The sequence below is a fragment of the Calypte anna genome, chromosome Z (genome assembly GCF_003957555.1).
Source record: "Calypte anna isolate BGI_N300 chromosome Z, bCalAnn1_v1.p, whole genome shotgun sequence".
Taxonomy (NCBI): domain Eukaryota; kingdom Metazoa; phylum Chordata; class Aves; order Apodiformes; family Trochilidae; genus Calypte; species Calypte anna.
This window is the reverse complement of record NC_044274.1, coordinates 28,179,260-28,195,560: the sequence shown is the minus strand read 5'-3', so window position 1 is coordinate 28,195,560 and position 16,301 is coordinate 28,179,260. Positions and strand designations below refer to the sequence as shown.

The following is a 16,301-nucleotide window of genomic DNA, read 5'->3' as shown; positions in this document are numbered from 1 at the left end:
AAATTAATACTTTATTATCAAACACTATATACAACAGAGGTTGCTAATAATACAGAATTTAAAGAACATAGCATTAAGTTTTATTTATCTTTCCTTTGCCATCCAAGTAAGTACAGTACAAAACAATACTCTAAACTAACACGAAATGTTACCTTGTCTATTAAAGGATACACAGTATCCACTAAACTGACCGATCTCTATTTTCCCTGCTTCACATCGCAATGCCCTTAGCAGCCAGGAGTGCAGGTCATGGGAGTAAGTCAGCCACCCTAGACTGAGGGAGAATCAGTCCCTCAGACTCCATTTGAAGCAGATAAAAGGGAAGGAAGTAGTAATCACATTAATTTGCACCTACACCTGCATTTAATGCAACAGAAAGCCAATCAGCATTGATGTACTTGGTATGACTGGGATTGCTTAAAACAATTAAGTAACAAACTGACTGTGTCAGTATGCTCCCAACCACCCCAGGTACAACAGGGACCTGCCTTGCAGGTGCATCACTCATGTTGTTCCTCATCTACCTGGCAGGGCTCTGTGAAAAAACAAAGGGTTGACTTTTACTAGAAGTAACACTAGTGAAAATCATTTGCTGTGGCTAAAGGTACATCTTGAACTCTGACATCATTCAGAGACAAAGGGCAAAAAATGAAATCATCATTCCTACTTGGAATCAGGGCTACTGGTATGACTGCCTGCAACCATTATTAATCATTTTAGTATGGTTACCTATCATGCAATATTAACTCTACTCTGGTTAATAATCCATTTGATAAGGTGCATTTTGATTAAGCCCACCTCACCAAAACATTTTAATTCTTGCCTGAAGGAAGTACTAGGGTGTGCTCTAAGCATATCCACACCAAAGAGAGGAAAGTACCAGGCAGCCTGTAATAAGATGACTTCCCTTTGGTGTTTGGACTGCATATCTTGTGTGCACTTCAAATAAGAGGAAATTTCCTACATTCCTTCTGCAAGTATAGACTGCATTAATGACAGTATTGTATGATAGCAGGCAAGCACAGATCCCAGTACTGCATGATAAAACTTCCCTTAACATCTTAAATTTATTTTCCCCTTTTTTCAATATTGGGCTTCTTCAACATCTGGAAAGATTTTCTTTACATTAAAAAAAATAAAAAGCCCACAAAGTGCTGTATATTAATGGTATCACAATTTTTCTACAGCAACTTCTTCAGAAATAATATGAAAAACTCTTTTTCTGTTTGAATGTACTTAATTTTACATTTAAAATAATTATCATAGTTTTTCTTAGAAAAGCTGTTTCAGACTTAGTTTGATATTTCACTGATTATGTTTAGCAGTTCAAATTTCATGGCAGCCTAGTGAAAATACCCCAAGGCCTGCACTTCTGGTAAACAACTTTCTGAAGATCTACATTAGCCAAGGCCCAGATTTCTGAAACAGGGTCACTCCTAATTCCATCAAGCAAGACAGTCCCATTTCCTAATTGCATCAAGGGCTACCATTTGTCTCACGTTTAAATAGGACAAGCATATATACTCACTCTCAGCATAAAGTATATCTAAATAATGTATTTTCTATTCTAGTGGGTTTTTAAAAAAATATTTTGTTAAGTCTTTGGGAGCCCATCTAGTTTATCTCTGGCTGATAAACACATTTCCTCAACTGTTCTGGAAAGGGAAAAGATAAAAAATCAACACTTGAATTAATATTCCACACTTCTTTTCCTTCCCTCCACCAAAGAGTGCTACAAGACTGTCCTGGATTCTTCTACAAATGTTTATTCCCATGAGTGAGGAACTTGCAGGAGAGACAAATCAGGAGCACACTGAAAATCCTGTGTCCCAAATATGTTTTCTCTGGCCACTCATGTCCTCTCTTAACATGTATTAACACCTAGAGCAGTATTGAAGGATATCACCCACTAAGTCAATGCTGGGGAAGGTCACTTTATTCTGAAAAGTGCCTCTGCATTTCAAGAAAAAAACTGGCACCACGGTGATCTATTTTAAAATAAAATAATCCGTTGTGCTTTATCCCCTTAAAACGAAATAACAGAGGCACTCACAACCCCAGTGAAGTTTCCTAAATCTCACCTTGCCTACTGTGTGCTAACATTCCTAAATACTTCTTCCTCTCACCAAAGACAGCATTTCTACTTGTGAACACAAATTTTACTGTCAAAGATGTTTCAAGACAGTCCTATATGAAACATCTTTCCTTTTCAGAAGCCTGTTCATTTAGAAACTCCTGGAGGATATGGTGTTATATCTGTCTTATATTTCCCCTCCAGTCCTGACATGGTGACTTGATGCCTTGCATGATCATCTTACAGTGCTGAATAAATACTGTATTGGAGAGAAAAACTCTCCCAGGCTTTCACTCACTTTCCTTATCCTTCACTAAATGAATCTGTTGTTGGTCTTCCAAGTCCACATATGGATGACACATAGAGCTAACAAAGGTGACTTCTTAAAATAGAATGCAGAGGAAAATAAGAATCACTAGTGTCACTACCATAGTTTGGCATACTCATTTGGAGTCTTTTTATTTATTGGAGGGGTTTAGAAAGTCAGAGGGTAGGTAGGGATGAGTACTGAAGCTAGTTATCCCCTTCAAATTTTTGCCAAGTTCAGGCTAAAAGGGAGAAGAAAAAAGAATAAGGGAAAAATAGCAATTTGACATCTGCAAAAACAGTAACGTCCCTTTCCTGGGATGACCAGTTAGGTGGGTCTTTGATGTTCCAAGACCCTGATATTTTCTGCGACAGGTTGCTGGAGCACACTGTGCTATAATATCAAAAGCACTGCCAGGAGGAACAATAGAGTTGCCAAAAGCCAGCTGGGTATCCTTGGTGTCTGTGCCGCATTCTCACCACGGGATGGCTCGGCTGACTCATGTACGGTATCATCTGTTCAAACAGAAAGCATACATTCCAATGAGATTTTGCATCCTTAAGAAATTCTCACTGAGCCAACAACTGTAAATAGATTCCAGTGCCTTTATGAAACAGGGCAATGAACCTTGTGCTGTCATTGACTTTCACAAGTGTGTAATACCTCATTATGTAACCAATTTGAGGCCAACTCCTGCATTTCTTACTGGCAAAACTCCCACTGAGGACCAGAAGAGCATAAAGTCTGACTCCAGCAAATTGAGGAATGAAAGATTCTCCCTCTAATAAAACACTGTAGCTCTAGCTTTGAATGGCTCATTAGACAGAAATGTCAATAGTGCGCCAGATGAAAACACCTGATTTTCAACAGGGCTTGAAGAAGAGTAGCACATTCTCAGAATTAATTTTGCCATTAATCCCCCTGTGAGTTACAAATTTTGGCTCCTGAATTTGAAATAGCAGCCCTTAAACCCAAGCACTTCCATGCATAGAATTTCCACTGAAGTGTACCGCATTTGGGCATATGCAGAAAATGTAAGACATCCTTCTTGACATCTTATTTCAACTTCAATAATATTCTACCTAAAATAGGATTTCAAAGGGTAATACATCACAATCTCTGGCTTTATAGAATACACACTCAAACTGGAAACCTCACAGGTAGCAGACTACCGTTATGGAACACAAAATACATCTTTACATATATGCTGATAAAACTAATGAAAAAATAAGCAAAAAGACAAAAAACGACAGTTGAGTGGAAAACTCATACATTAGTGGCACAGAAAGTGCAGCAGAAATACTAAATTTGCAATAATAAATAAAGCTCTGTTTAGTTTTTTAAACTAAAAATCAGCCATTAAGCTACAGATTGTCTCATAAAAAAGTAAGCAAGGTGAAATTCAACTTCAGCGTTGTTATATGTATGGTATTTTTCTCTGCAAAGCCCTCCATATCCACAGCTATCTAATCTGGCTCTCTAAAAAGCAATCTATCTGCAGCTTGACATAAAAAGTCAGCTCTGAGTTTGCATTTTCTTAGTACTAAATGAATTAAATAAGCTAAACCATTTTGGGAAGTGTGAAGTGGCCTCAAAATGAACTCATAACTTCTTTTAGAGTGCCTGAATCTCAAGAAAATTTAATAGTATCTCACTACTTCATGTAATAAGCTCCCCCATTTTATGAGGGGTGTTGACATACCCATGATGTATCTGTCTCCTAGCTCCGATCTCAACAAATTGCACTGCCAGGATTACACTGGGTCAGAGCTGTGTATTTCCAATTAAAGGCGCAAAGGGAAGCAGGAGTTAGAGCACTGAGATCACGATGCTGCTTTTGGCTTTAGCTAGCACCTAGCTCCCTCCACTTCATACCCTTGACGCCAAGCACAGAAGTAGGTAGAGCACTTAGCATAAATTAGGTTAATAGGCTCTTCATCCTCAATTCAGTTGCACAGCAAGATGCACAGAAAACTGGAATACTAATCTATCACTTTTTTTTTGCAGCACTAATTGACACTGCAATAGTGCCATGTTTATCAACAGGTCTCCAATGCTGCTCAGGGAAAAAGTATGAAAAGCAGCTACTGATCCACTGTAAATATGCTTGCATTTGTAAGATAAGTTCATAGTAAGATGAACATCCCACTGACATCAGTGAGAAAGACTGTCTCTTTACAGACCTTCATCATGTACAGCAGGGAGACCACCCAGTGTTGAACAATGCCCTAATATTTTTCCTCCAGACTCATTCCAAAAATATCTAAAAATTTCTGTCAATGCTGAAAACTGCCAGTTATAGTGGCTGTCAGTATCAAAGACTATAAAAATTTATTTTGGAGTGATACAACATACTCTTGTATGCTGGTGAAACTGCAATGAGAATACAGCACTGCAGCTTCCCAATGATATCATACTCTAAAGGGAAAAAAACCCCCCATGTTCCGTCAGCTCTACCTACATTTATATATTTAGACGCAGCTCTCTCCAGAAAAATAGACTCGTTACTGCTGAACTAAAATTACAGAGGAGAATGATGTGCATGACCTTCTATGTCTTGCAATCATCAATACAATTGCAAATAAATCTGAATTTGGAATGCTGAATGTCAACAGTTTTGTCCTAATTACATGCATGATTCAGCGCTAAAACACAATAGAGCAAAACTAGTGTGGAGTGGTAATAAATCCTCATTCTATTTGACTACCAGATACTGCCACAACAAGAAGATTGCCCACTGCTACAAAACTCAGTGGAAAACACCTATACTGAAAAGATTTCTCTCAAATATGGAGATCACTTATGATATCATTTTATTAAAGTTATTCTTCACATGAGAATTACCTTTCATGTAACACTAACAGGTTCTTTTCAAGAAACCATCTGATTTTTTCATCAGTACAGTTCCAAGGTCTCTACACTGGTATATTAAAGCACAGAATTCATCTGTAGTTCTCAAAATCACTTTGCAAATACGGTTTTTTTGAAAGGTGTAGAGTTATAACACCACACACTCTTTAATGTTCAGGGAAAAAGTTTAACTTTGTTTTAAACACTGAAGGCAAGTGATGAAGGGTACAAAATTGCTGAGCAAATCTGGAAGGTCCCTGCTAATGGTTCGGAATGCCAGCAGTAATTAGAAAAAATTATTTTGAGAGCTACCCATTTTCCAGATCACATAGTTTTATATCATATGCTTCAGGTAAAACTTTTCCAGATATGCACAGCTGCTCTTTTTGTTTAGGGACTTTTCAGTTTCATTATTAAGGAAAAAGAGGAGGACAGGATCAGTGACAATTACTTTCAGAAAAGTATAGAATCATAGAACCATTAGGGTTGGAAGGACCTCAAAGATCATCAAGATCCAGCCCCTCTATATGGGAAGGGACATTTCCCACTAGGCTTGCACAAGGCTTCATCCAACCTGTCCTGAAACACCTCAGGACAAGGGAGGGGGCATCAAAAACCTCCCTAGGCAACCTATTCCAGGATCTTTCATGGTTCTTGAAACAAGTGTGTTGACCAGTTTCTTATAAATTCCTGAACAAACCCAATGAAATTAGAGGGGTTGAAAAATCACACAGATGGTGATTTTAAAAAGAAAAGTGACCTTCAGCCATATGCTGACCTTGACTCTCCTGCCACCCAGTTCTTCAGTGTACTGTGGAAGAAGACAGTAGCAGGATAGAGGAGAACATAGAAGCAGAAGACACATGCCAAAGGCAGGTAATATAGTACATGACACAGATCACATGCAACAAGATCCACCAAAGCAGCAGCAAGTCTAACAGCCTAATAATAGGAAAGTGTGACAGCACCCAGCAGATCTGGCGATGATTATCTAATGTTGACTGGTCCAAATAATAATGCATATAAACATTGAGTTGGGAGTGGGAAATTCTTGGCACCAACATTTCTCGTTAAAGCTATTACTGCCTGCTGGTAACATAAACAATATTTCATCTTAGACTGCAGGATGCTCTTTGTATGATTTTGTTCCCTGGTTTGCCTACTTTCAAACAATACACTTTTGTGACAGTGCTTGTTAGGTATAGCAACACACCTGGAAATTAGCAGCACTGCTGAAAAAAAAAAAGACTTCACTAAAATCAGGGTATTTATTAATCAGATTATCTCTTTTGCAAACCAGTAACAGAAGAAATATACATTAATTAGCCCATGCTCACCAGATCACAAAAAATAAAAAAGTGCATTGAGTTTCTAGATTCATAGGTTATCCAGAGATGGGCAAAGAAAATCCTAATGCTTTCTGTAGAAGAACACTGTTAATAAATGCACAAAGGTATCTAATGTAAATGCATTCTCTTTGCATTTGGTTTTACATAGAGAACATCTTTTATTTTCAACAGCAAAGTTTTTGGGAGAGCTCCAAAAATCCTTTTAAAGAAAAATAACAAAATCTATTGCAAATACATAGTTGCATCATGCAAAGTGGATAAACTGTGAAAGCCTTATTTATACTTCTGTGTGAATACTTAAAGTTGATGGAAATAATAGCAAAGAGACAAAAAATAGCAAAGGAGAAGTCTCTTTCAAATAGTGTAAGAAAAGTAATAAAAAATATCTTGGTAATCTGTTATCCAGGGTATTTACTAAATGGTATGTATGAAATTTTTTTCCCTGTATAATTGGTTCATTAAGTATATATTTTAATTACTAAGGCTTGAACACAGCAATGTGTGAGCAGTATGTAGGTACTTTTAAAACAAACAGGTAATACTACTATTGCAAATACTTTTCATACATACCCACTTAATTTTAATGTCATGAACCATCCCACTGAAGTTGCTGGAATTACTCACTAACTTATAATAAAAAATGATTCTATCTACCATAAACCTGAGCCAGACAAACAATATACATGCATTTTCCACACAGAGGCACATAAGCTTGATTGATTGTGAAGGTTAATGCAATTTTGCCCTGGGCAGCTGAGGGGCTTTATCACAGCAAGTTCTATTCTTACTTGTAAGTCATTTTCACACAAAAAGACAGAATGGCCCTCCTATATTAAATGCGCCTCAATAAAAACAGGATATATATATATCAGAGGGCATGTGCATGTGTGTATGCATGTAGGATATTTTGCCCAACCAATTATACATACAAATGTACATAATTTTAAAGGACTAATGTCTTATTTAAACACAAACTCTGTCAGTTACATTCCTGTGTCATGCACCAGCACTGAACAAGCATTGGTTATGTTTTCCTGAAAATCTTTCAAAAACCACAAAGTTTTTCCACTGACTTTATTTCTAAAACTTTAAACCAGTTGGTATATAGTGTTTTGCCACTATGCTGGCTGTTTGACTTAGATGTGCCAGTGACTTCAATATATTGATGAGAGTTGTCACTGGCACACACCCGTATTTTATTAAATTACACCACCTAAAACCAAATAAAACATTTTTCCTCCTCTGTATTAAACAAGTATACAGGAATTTTGTCCTAAGAGATATTAGCACTGCTAGAAATGTGCATAAGCAGGGCTGTTTTACCATGCAAAGCATGCAGAGAAAAGAGGAAAAAAAGTATTGAAGCACCAGATGCATACACACATTTGTTAGAAGAGATTCTCTAAGCATACTAACCTGCTGGTTCTAATGAATTTTCTACTTTGTCGTTAACATCGAAAACACGATCATGAACACCTATAGTTTTCATACAGCTGTCTATAACAAAAATAGAGATAACAGCCAAATATGTTAATGAGATACCCTTAAACTCCCCACTTTTTTCCCCCTAGATTTTACCACTGTACTATATGTAATTAAAAATATCCATATTTTAAAATATGTGGCATTTGTCCATATGCCATTATAGTCATCCATTTGTACAACAGTTTGAGAAACAACTTAAGAAACAACTGCCATGTAATTAAAATGCTTTACGAAAATTATAAGAAAATATAATGAAAATTGTTACCACAAATTTTGCTGTACAGAACAGATACTCAAGATTTAACAGCAACAAAAAAATTTGCTGCTGTTTACTAGACCACACAGTAAAGAATGTGCTACAAAGCCACCCCTGAAAACTTAATCTGAAGGACTTACTTGCTGGCCGCACAAAGACCTTCAGCTTTAGACAGGATCTCCTTCCATTATCTGCGATCGCAGAAGCTGCAAATGGGGAAGAAGTGAGAGAGAGTAAAAATATGAAACAACTTTTGTGCTTAAGTAAAATATCTTTTGCCTTCCTTTATCTGAAGGTCTGGACACATTTCAGCCTCTGCATGTAGGGATCCCAAGTGCACTAAGTATCTTATTATGCAAGAGGGGGGAAAGAATTACAGATTACTAATTCCTTTTCTGATACTTTTACATTGAAGAAGTAGCATTTACTTGGTATTTTCAATATTTCTTTACATCCTTTCACCTTTCCACACCTTTTTCTACAGAGGTTGTTAAGTATAGTTTCTGCTGTAATGCAAGCATCTACTTTGAAAAATTATACTTCAAAATAATTAAGATCATTTAGAGAAAAGCTAGTCTTCAAACACTTGGCCATAGGCTTCAGCCACCCAAAAAGGGATGAAAAACCAAAATTACACTGAAGGTGACTGAGCTAAAAACATAACTACATATCTGCTCTCACAAAAGTAGAAATATATGACACTGAAGTCTACAGACAAATCAGTTTCTGTATACTCCAATCTGCATTTGTTGAGAAAATACTTCTTTTACTTCAATCAAAATCTAATTCCTCATGTTATGTAACTAACTAACCACATGCAGCTTAGTCTTTCTTTCTGTCTTCCCTCATTATTTCCGATTCAAAGTATTTAATATTAAGCATCCTTACTGTATTAGGAGAAAAAGAGTAAGTGAAAACAACATGCCTAGCACTGATTCAAAAGATGATACACATAAAACTAGTGTTAGCACCTGCTAACCTGCATTTCCCAGGAACAGATGATGCTATGAAAAGTTCCTTTGTAGAACTGTTCTTGCCTGAAGATACACGACCACAGGAAAACATGCCTTCCTTTCATGACAGACTGAATTCCCTAGTGTATTGTCTGCCAATCTGAACATGTTGGCAACTTTAATCAGTGGCTGCCATTTGAAGTTGTACATTGCCCTGCAGTGCATGCTGGCAATCAAGCAACCTGACTTCGGCATGTAGATTTTCACTTTGAAAGACCATTTGCACACACATTTCTTTTGCACTTGCAAAAAACCTCTCAAAAGCTATAGCTGAAAAACACTGCCTGAGGAAATGCATAAGAACTTACATTTAATTGCTTAGTCTCCCCAGTCATTAAAAAAACTACAAAATGGCTACTATTGCAAACTGTCTTGATTTACAAAAGATACTTGGGTTGGCAAACCATTAGTTTGTGATGCTTATCACTGTTTCATCCATTTTGTTAATTGTCCATGTCTGTGACAAATAACCAAAACAATTTACACACAGACATGCGAATACACATTCTTTGTCTTCTCACACTTGAAAAGCTCCTCAGCTGTCTTGAAATGAATTGTCTTATGTCTTTGATGACGTATTTCCAAGGCATGTGTAATTTTTTTCCTAGAAGAACTTACCAAGAAGAGCCAACAAATTCATTACACACACAGAAAAGGAGCAAACTAAGAGCCCAATATAAAATAGAATACAGATAATGCTGTAGTTCTCCACCTGTTGGGAAGTGCTTGAAAAACTGCTTCTCCCTTTTAATGAGAAGACAAAAGTGTATAGCAATGATGCTGCCCTTTTCACAATTACAAGCAGCGAAGTGTTAACAGTTGGCTTTGCTGTAGGCTCTAACTAAATGGAAGTCAGAAAAATTTCCCCTACTGACACTTACAGTAACTGGTGTGTTACTTAGGGCAAAATATTTGACCTCTGTGGTTATAGTCAGGAAATTGTGTCCTTTCTGTGGCCTTCACTGAATATATGCAACTGGTTAAATGCTTTTCTCAGACTAAACTTCTTCTTAACTCAGAAGTTAAGAATCATATACTAATTACAACATTGCGAGTAAAAAGGTAAAAATAACATTTTGAATGGTAGCTAAAATAGTCGATGCAGTAATTATTTCAGAAGGGCACCATGGTGCACATTTATTTAAAGGTGTTTTATTAGAAGTTTTAGCTTTGATGCTTACATGCAGTGGTTTATGTCCATAAACTAAGTATGTCTGGGCCCACTGCAGTTCATTAGAATACTCTGTTAGTCAGTGCCTCGCTAGGATACCACTAACTAATTAGGAGCTAATAACATTCTATATGGGGAAAAAAAGCCAAAAAATTTAATGTTTCAAACATGTAAGGTTCAGAGCAAACAACAGCTAGCTATTGGACATGTTCTTTAGAAGAAGAATGTTAAAATCCACTCCTTGCTTAAATATTTTTCCACCAGTCCTCCCATGGGCTTGCATGCTATGGACTACATAATGACCACCAGCCCTATTGCAACCATAGCAGTTGCATTTAACTAATCATCCCAAAAACTGATGCAATTTTTGTAGTAAGTGTGAAAAAATACTTTTTTTTCCTTCCCAGTAAAAATTATATGCTATCGATGTTGCAGTGCATTCATAAATATTCCTCTTTAGTAAGTGTTTCGCTCCTCCAGAGGGAATAATAATGACTAAACAAAACAAAATAAAAATAAAGCAAGAAGAGACTTATTGTATTCCTCTCACATCTGCCTCAACAACTATGAACCAGGTGATAAAGGGATACAATGCAATCTCTTCGGCCTTCCTGAGAAATTAAGAACTGTTTGCCAAGCTGAATGACTACAATTATTTTTTTCTTCCCTTCTTCTTCTCCCTTCCTCTTCTCCTTTTTACCATAGAAGAAAAAACACAGACCACCTCTAGTATTTACCTGAAGGCCAGATGCATCACCCATGGGGAAGAGTCAGATTGGGTTGTATCATCTGTCTTTCCAGCAACAAGCTCAAGTTACTTTTTTTTTTCTGTTGGGCACATCACATTTGTTTTCCACTACAGAAAGCTGTGAGTCCTCATTAAATCTGTGTTTTTACATTGGTTTTGTTTCTTTTTAAGGTAATGCCTTGAAGCTTGAACTGAAGTTGACATTTGGAGACCTATTCTTCTACATGAAAGTAGTTTTAATGGCAAACTCTTGCTGAAGAGCACAGAAGTCCAAATTAGGGTGACTAGACAACCGGCACTTTGACTAACAGCTACAAAGAAATACCAAAGAGCCAAAGCAACACTGTAGAAAGGATGAAAGGCACATATAATTATTTACTAAGAATAAATGCTAAATAGGCTTTTTCTCTAACAGAAGTAATACTACAGTTAGGAATTAAAAAAACAAGGCTTACATGGGATTAATTTGAACTAGAAATCTCCTATGAAACTAACTGCAGCTGGAAAAATTCAAGTCTTGACTAAGTGTTGGAAAGAGCAGAAAAAAGTTCAGAGATTTTAAGGTGTTTTACTTTCCAGAAATGGCAGGCTTCCAAGTCAGCAGTCGGGCAAACTCGGAAATGATATACTTTATATTTCAAATGCCAAAATTCCCAAGGGAGAAAGGGAAAAAAAAAAAAAAAAAAAAAAAAAGAACCAAAAAACCAACCAAACAAAAAACCCAACCAAACAAACAAACAAAAAAACACCCAAAAAAGTCCCCCAAACAAAAACAATTGAAACCTTGCTGCACAAAAGGAAACCTTTGAAAAAAAAGATCCGTTATAAGGAGCAAAAGAGGCTATATCCTCTTTTTTAGAATAGAAAAGGTCTGACTGGTTTACGTTTCTGTTAGGAAGAACCACAATGAAAAACAGAAAGGCAACTCTGCAGTGTTGCCAGCTTCTGTATTCCATTACAGTTCCTATGATCCTTCACTCCTCCCCTCCTCAACCTCACTGTTACCAGCAATGTGACAATGTCCTGGGTCTGTCTTTGAAAAGAGCATGTTTTAGACTTCATGGTTACACAAAGACTTGGGGTTAGGAAGAAGTACACTCTGAAATCACAGGATATATTAAAACACGTCAAGGACTGCAAAAATAACTGGTTTGGTCTTTTCATTATTTTAATAGGAAAATTACATGATTCAGAAGAAATTCAAATCATGATCTCTTGAGTTCTTGAGATGAAAATTCCAACTCTGTCAGTTTAGAAAACAAAACAAAACACGCAGTGAACTACTGCACACAGATTAAATTTGGGATGGATAAAAAGATAGCCCATAAAGACAATTTAGATGAGAAAATTTCTCATTTCTGAACCACTTCTGGCTACCATTTTAATACCTTTTAGGGAAAGAAAGGGCAGTGAGAAAAAAATTATTTTCTCCACGTCTAGAGCCAAACCATAAATATTCCAGTATTTGCTAGCTATATTTAAATATGGAAAAAAAACCAAAATGAAACACAAAACCCCACAAGCAAACAAATAAAAAACTTGTTCCTTTCATCCCACTCCTAAGCAATTATATGCTAGAAAACACATGGTACATTATTAATATATTATCAGGTCCTTCCTCAGCTTAACCTCTTACAGCCTGCAAATCACAATACCACCAGTGTGTTTTAGCATGCAATACCCTGTATCAGCTACAGAGCTTTATAGTTTTATTTTCAAGAATAGTCATTTGCTTTTTCCTTTGTAAAGAAATTAGTATCTATGAAGGCACTAAAAATGCAGTTTTCCACTATGTTTGCCATAGGCAGTGTTTCTCAATTTGTGCAAGACAAAAGAAAAAATAACCCATTAGTTTTTAGAAGAGCTGAGACTTTCCCCTGTAGGTTTTCATGTGATTTACTATATAACACAATTCTATGCAAATTAGCCAGGTAAATGCAGAATTAGGTATTCTTCTCACAGTTTAGACTGCAAAAAGTTAAAAATCCACATAAGTGGTACAACTGAAAAAGTCAAGTAGAATTTAATGAATCAATAAAATAATATTTTGTGTGAGTCCATGATGGCTCATACCTAAAGAAAATAAACTTGTCTTCAAAATTATTGATCAAAAAAGAAGCTACTTGAAAGGATATACCAATGAGTTTCTCCTTGTGTTAAAATAAAAAATTAAAAGCACATATATATGGGTCCTATGGAAATCCCAGCTTTCATCAATACCTGTGTTTAATTTTTAAGTCTTTGCATGCCTGCTCTTTCATTCTGATATAATACTGTTTTCTTCTGGAAGCATAAATGTGACTCCATTATGACACAAAAAAAATACTGAATATCCATGACTTACTCATTCTTCAGACCTTACAAACAAGCACACTTCCTCACTAAGGTGTGACTAAACTTACTTATTTCTTTGCTCTTATCAAGTATACCGTCTTTCTATATTTCATCATCATCAAGGCAAGATCACAATAGCAAAAACATTATGCAAATTAAAGACTCAGAAATCACAAGCCAATAGACAGAGTATCTTGTGTGGTAAACCACCTGATCTAGGACTGATAAAAACACCTGGAGTTGCCTGAAAAAATCCAGCTTAAAAATTAGGAGATCTCGCAAAAAGGGGACCATCAGCCCAAATGAAGTGCATCTACACAAATGCACATAGCATGTACAACAAACAAGAGGATCTAGAAGTCATAGTGCAGTAGGAAAACCATATCATTGACATCGCAGAAATGTTGTGGCACAACTCACGTGACTGGAGTGCTACAGTCAATGACTGCAAGCTCTTCAGAAGGGAAAGGTAAGGAAGGAGACGTGGTGGAGTTACTCTGTATGTTAGAGAGTGCTATGAATGCCTGGAAGTTAACGATGGTGACAACACTGTTGAATAATTAAGGGTTAGAAGTGGGGGGAAGGCCAGCAAACCAGACATCTTGGTGTGAGTCTGTTGTAGACCAGGATGAAGAGAGACACAAAATACTCTATGGACATTTGATAGAAGTCTCTCATTCTATTGCCTGAGAGACTTCACGAGGGACTTCAACTTCCCAGATGTCTGCTGGAAACACGATACAGCAGAGATGGAACAGTTCTGGAGGCTCCCGGTGTGCAGAGGGCAACTTCATGACACAGCTGGTGAGAGAGCCAACTAAGGAAGGGACATGGCTGGACCTGTTGTTTGTCAACAGCGTTGGGCTTGTGGAAGGTGTAATGGTTGGAAGCTGCCTTGGGTATAGCAACCACAAAATGCTGGAATTCTCTATTGTTGGGCAGGTAAAGAGAGAAGTCAGCAGAACAGCTGCCTTGATCTTTCAGCAAGCAAACTCTGACCTGTCTCAGAGACTGATTGACAGAGTCCCTTGGGAAGCAGTTCTGAAAAGCAAAGGAGTCCAGGAAGGCCAGACATTCTTCAATCATAGAATCATAGAATCCTAGGGGTTAGAAGGGACCTCGAAAGATCATCTAGTCCAACCCCCCCTGCCAGAGCAGGGCCACCTAGAGTACATCGTGCAGGAACGTGTCCAAGTGGGTTTTGAATGTCTCCAGTGAAGGAGACTCCACGACCCCCCTGGGCAGCCTGTTGCAGGGGTCTGTCACCCTTACAGTAAAAAAATTTTTCCGAATATTCAACTTGAACCTCCTATGCTCCAATTTACACCCATTACCCCTTGTCCTATCACTGGTCATCACTGAGAAAAGCCTAACTCCATCTCCCTGACACTCACTCCTTACATATTTGAAAACATTGATGAGGTCACCCCTCAGTCTCCTTTTCTCCAAACTAAAGAGACCCAGCTCCCTCAGCCTTTCCTCATAAGGGAGATGTTCCACGCCCTTAATCATCTTAGTAGCTCTGCGCTGGACTCTTTCAAGCACTTCCCTGTCCTTCTTGAACTGAGGGGCCCAGAACTGGACACAATACTCCAGGTGCGGCCTCACCAATGCAGAATAGAGGGGGAGGAGAACCTCTCTTGACCTACTAACCACACCCTTTCTAATGCACCCCAGGATGCCACTGGCCTTCTTGGCCACAAGGGCACATTGCTGGCTCATGGTCATCCTCTTGTCTACCAGGACCCCCAGGTCTCTTTCACCTACACTGCTCTCCAGCAGGTCAGCCCCCAACCTATACTGGGACATTGTGTTGTTCTTCCCCAAATGCAAAACTCTACACTTCCCCTTGTTGAACTTCATCATGTTTCTCTCTGCCCAACTCTCCAGCCTGTCTAAGTCTCTCTGAATGGCAGCACGGCCTTCCGGTGTGTCAGCCACTCCTCCCAGCTTAGTGTCATCAGCAAACTTGCTGAGGGTACACTCTATACCCTCATCCAAGTCATTGATGAAGATATTGAACAACACCGGTCCCAGTACCGACCCGTGAGGGACTCCACTAGTCACACACCTCCAACCAGATTCTGCCCCATTGACTACAACTCTCTGACTCCTTCCTTTCAACCAGTTCCTGATCCACCTCACTACCTGATCACCAAACTCATATTTGATCAACTTATCTACAAGGATGCTGTGAGAGACGGTGTCAAATGCTTTACTGAAATCAAGATAAACCACATCTACCGCTCTTCCATCATCTATCCACCTAGTAATTTCCTCATAGAAGGCTATGAGGTTAGTCAAACATGAGTTACCCTTGATAAAACCATGCTGACTGCTCTTGATGACCCCCATGTCCTTGATATGCCTGGAGATAGTGACAAGAACAAGTTGTTCCATCACCTTTCCAGGGATGGAGGTGAGGCTGACCGGTCTATAGTTACCCGGGTCCTCCTTCTTGCCCTTCTTGTAGACTGGAGTGACATTTGCTATTCTCCAGTCCTCAGGCACCTCTCCTGTTACCCATGACTTACTGAAGATGATGGAGAGTGGCCTAGCAATGACCTCCGCCAGCTCCCTCAGCACCCTTGGATGCATTCCATCTGGACCCATCGACTTATGGATGTCCAGATTACTCAGCTGATCCCTAACCCAATCCTCATCTACTACGTCAAATTCCTTATCTATCTTGACTACTTCTGGGGCTAAATGAA

The 16,301-nt window shown here is 38.1% G+C and overlaps 1 protein-coding gene across 1 annotated transcript in view; it reads right to left on the bottom strand.

Annotated features, from left to right (window-relative positions):
* Nucleotides 1–1,610: 1,610 nt before the first annotated feature.
* EFNA5 (ephrin A5) overlaps nt 1,611–16,301 on the bottom strand; it is a 195,812-nt gene continuing 181,121 nt past the window's right edge. The window contains exons 3-5 of the mRNA XM_030467506.1: nt 8,462–8,527; nt 7,997–8,077; nt 1,611–2,896 (exon numbers count right to left, since the gene is read on the bottom strand). Coding sequence (XP_030323366.1) covers nt 2,775–2,896; nt 7,997–8,077; nt 8,462–8,527 — 269 coding nt within the window. The 3' untranslated portion in view covers nt 1,611–2,774. The remainder of the gene's footprint in view (nt 2,897–7,996; nt 8,078–8,461; nt 8,528–16,301) is intronic.